This window comes from Penaeus chinensis, chromosome 11 (genome assembly GCF_019202785.1).
Source record: "Penaeus chinensis breed Huanghai No. 1 chromosome 11, ASM1920278v2, whole genome shotgun sequence".
NCBI lineage: Eukaryota > Metazoa > Arthropoda > Malacostraca > Decapoda > Penaeidae > Penaeus > Penaeus chinensis.
This window is the reverse complement of record NC_061829.1, coordinates 16,081,022-16,083,521: the sequence shown is the minus strand read 5'-3', so window position 1 is coordinate 16,083,521 and position 2,500 is coordinate 16,081,022. Positions and strand designations below refer to the sequence as shown.

The 2,500-nt window shown below is 50.2% G+C and overlaps 1 protein-coding gene across 2 annotated transcripts in view; it reads right to left on the bottom strand.

The window, feature by feature from the left end:
* LOC125030367 (latrophilin Cirl-like) overlaps positions 1-2,500 on the bottom strand; it is a 144,222-nt gene that overhangs the window by 10,905 nt on the left and 130,817 nt on the right. For both annotated transcript variants that reach the window (XM_047620396.1, XM_047620395.1), the window contains exon 6: positions 1-555. This exon is cut by the window's left edge and continues 1,212 nt beyond it. In XM_047620396.1, the coding sequence (XP_047476352.1) occupies positions 1-555 (555 nt within the window). The remainder of the gene's footprint in view (positions 556-2,500) is intronic.

The window sequence follows — 2,500 nt, the reverse complement described above, 5'->3', positions numbered from 1 at the left end:
CCGTCTTGCACGAGCGCCTCGCCCATCCGGAGGCGCCCCCTGGACACGGCTGCACCGCAATTTCTCCGCTGCGAGTCCAGTTCCAGTAGAGTCCGCGAGCAAATGAGGGAGGACAGTATGGATTTTCATAGTCACCATCCATACGCGGGGGAGGCACGGGCGGCGAATGCGTGCTGCTACCTGGGGTCGTGGAGCTACTAAGGATAACAGTGGAGGTAGAGGTAGAGGTAGATACTGTAGAGGACGACGGCATGACTGGAGCAGCAGGAGAGGTGGCATTTTCCATGGGTGCTGTAGCGGGTGCCTCTGCCTCGGGGCTCTCCGCTGGCTCCTGACCTTGCGGTTCCACATCGGGGGCCTGGGTGGTGGTTGTGGTGCTCGTGGTGGTTGTGGTTGTGGTCGTGGTTGTTGTGGTAGAGGTGGTGGTAGATGGCGGGAGGGTGGTTGTAGTGGTTGTACTGTAGTTAGCATACAGAGTTGGCGGGGTCCGGATCGGCGCTCTCGTGAGCAGGTACCACGGCGGCCGCGGTCTGGAGGTAGTTGTGGTGGTCGCATCTGCAAGTAACACACAGTTTCAAATTATGCTCCAGAACGAAACTATATTCACGGACAGAATAGAAACCTACGAGTCAGATTGTGTGATGTGTTTGTAAATAGATCAGATATATTTAATAGTATCTATGCGCTACTTTTAAATCAAGACTTGAATTATTATCTTATCGGCATCTATCAAATTACATGAGACAAACGAACAAGAGCGAGACGAAGCTCAGATCGCACGAAAGGAAACGGAGGGCACTGCCTTGGGAGGACAGTGCCAGCGCCCCATGCTCGGATGCGACATTAACATGCAAATGGCACCGCGTCTCACAACGCTGGCAAAGTTTACGTCTAGACGAGCCCGTTTTGATGTGGCTCTAATGACGTTATAGTTTGTCTCAACTACTAAATGATTCAACATGAATAACTGATGGAGTGAAACTCGTGCTGCAACAAATTCTGAAGGCGCTTGTTAGCAGTCCATTAGAAACTATTTAGCAGATAGTATTTCGCACTACTGAGAGTATTGAATAGATTATAGGTATTGTGTTAGTAGATACAAACTAAATTATCCAAAAGTTATGAGAAGAGTGTGCTACATCCAGAACTGTAGCAAGTCACTCTCAAATAACATACGAATCTACAGTTGAGCTATCAGTCGTCGGGTTATCGCCGAGGGACTGCACTAAATTATAGAAGAGTATCAAATACTGAGAGAAAGGGCGTGGCGAAGGAGAAGGGAGGGCGTACATTACCTGTATTACAATTGTAATGCGCCTCCAGGTACTTGTGAGTACCCGGGCAACCGTCTCCGAAGCGAGCCGTGTTAGCCTCGATGGTGCAAGACGGCTTTCCTGAGCAGCTTGCGAAGGGAAAATAATTTTGAGCAAAGCAACAATACTCACATTGCAACTCGACTAAGTGGTTAGGTTCTACATATATAAAGAAACCATACAAAGAGAAGGAGGCTGCGCATACGCGTGCTTGCAAAAAAGACACGCACATGCACGCACGCACGCACGCACGCACGCACGCACACACACACACACACAGGTAGGCTCGCTCGCGCGCGGAGCACGAGGTAAGATGGTTCTAAAAGTCGTCTTTGATTAAGGAGGAAAGCTCATGATCCAACCCTGGCAGAAGTGGGATTAAGGACAACGTGGCGTCGATAAGAGAGCGGACCTATTGATTGCAGCGATAAGGTAGTGTGGCCGAAGAACAAGGTGCGAGGTATTAACTTTATGGTACGACTCTGCACGACCGTCTTGCCCGCCTCACCGCCGCGCCGACCTAGCGTGAATAGCTAGAATTAACCTTTACTACGGCCAGTATATAAATCTGTAATGATATAGTCTCGTAAATTGTCCGGGGGGGCGATAGAGGTGGACGAAACGTTCATCTTAAATAGTGAAGTTTTAATAATGGCCCATCACCCCAGCTGGCGTCCAGGAGGCGGGGCAAGGCGGGTAGGGGTGCCAGGTGTACGAGACTTTGTATTCAAGCTTCAGGAAAATAAACTTCGGGCTTATGGATGCTGAGTCCTCCTAAGATACTCTTTGGATGCTCAGATTCTCAACGATGTTTACTGAATGCCGGGCTGCCCCTTGAATATCAATTTCAAAATAATCACATCACGACACGAATGGCTTCTGGAGATAACGAGGGCATCCATCACACAGACAAAGCTGCCCACCCTTGAGGATGCGGCCGGGGAGAGACAGCGCGTAGAACGAAATAAATAAAGAAGTTCAGATACGAAGAGCGAGAGAGAGAGGGGGGGGGGGGGACGGAGTTAAGGTGGGATGGAGAGCAGTAATAGTGTCGGCTCCGCACACCTTTGGCTAGACAATTAACTCCTTGGTCCACATCACGCGCCCCCTCCCTCCCTCCTCCTGCCCCTCATCCCTCTCCTTACTCCTCCTCACGACGTTTTGGCTCCAACAACTCTTTTTTTGCG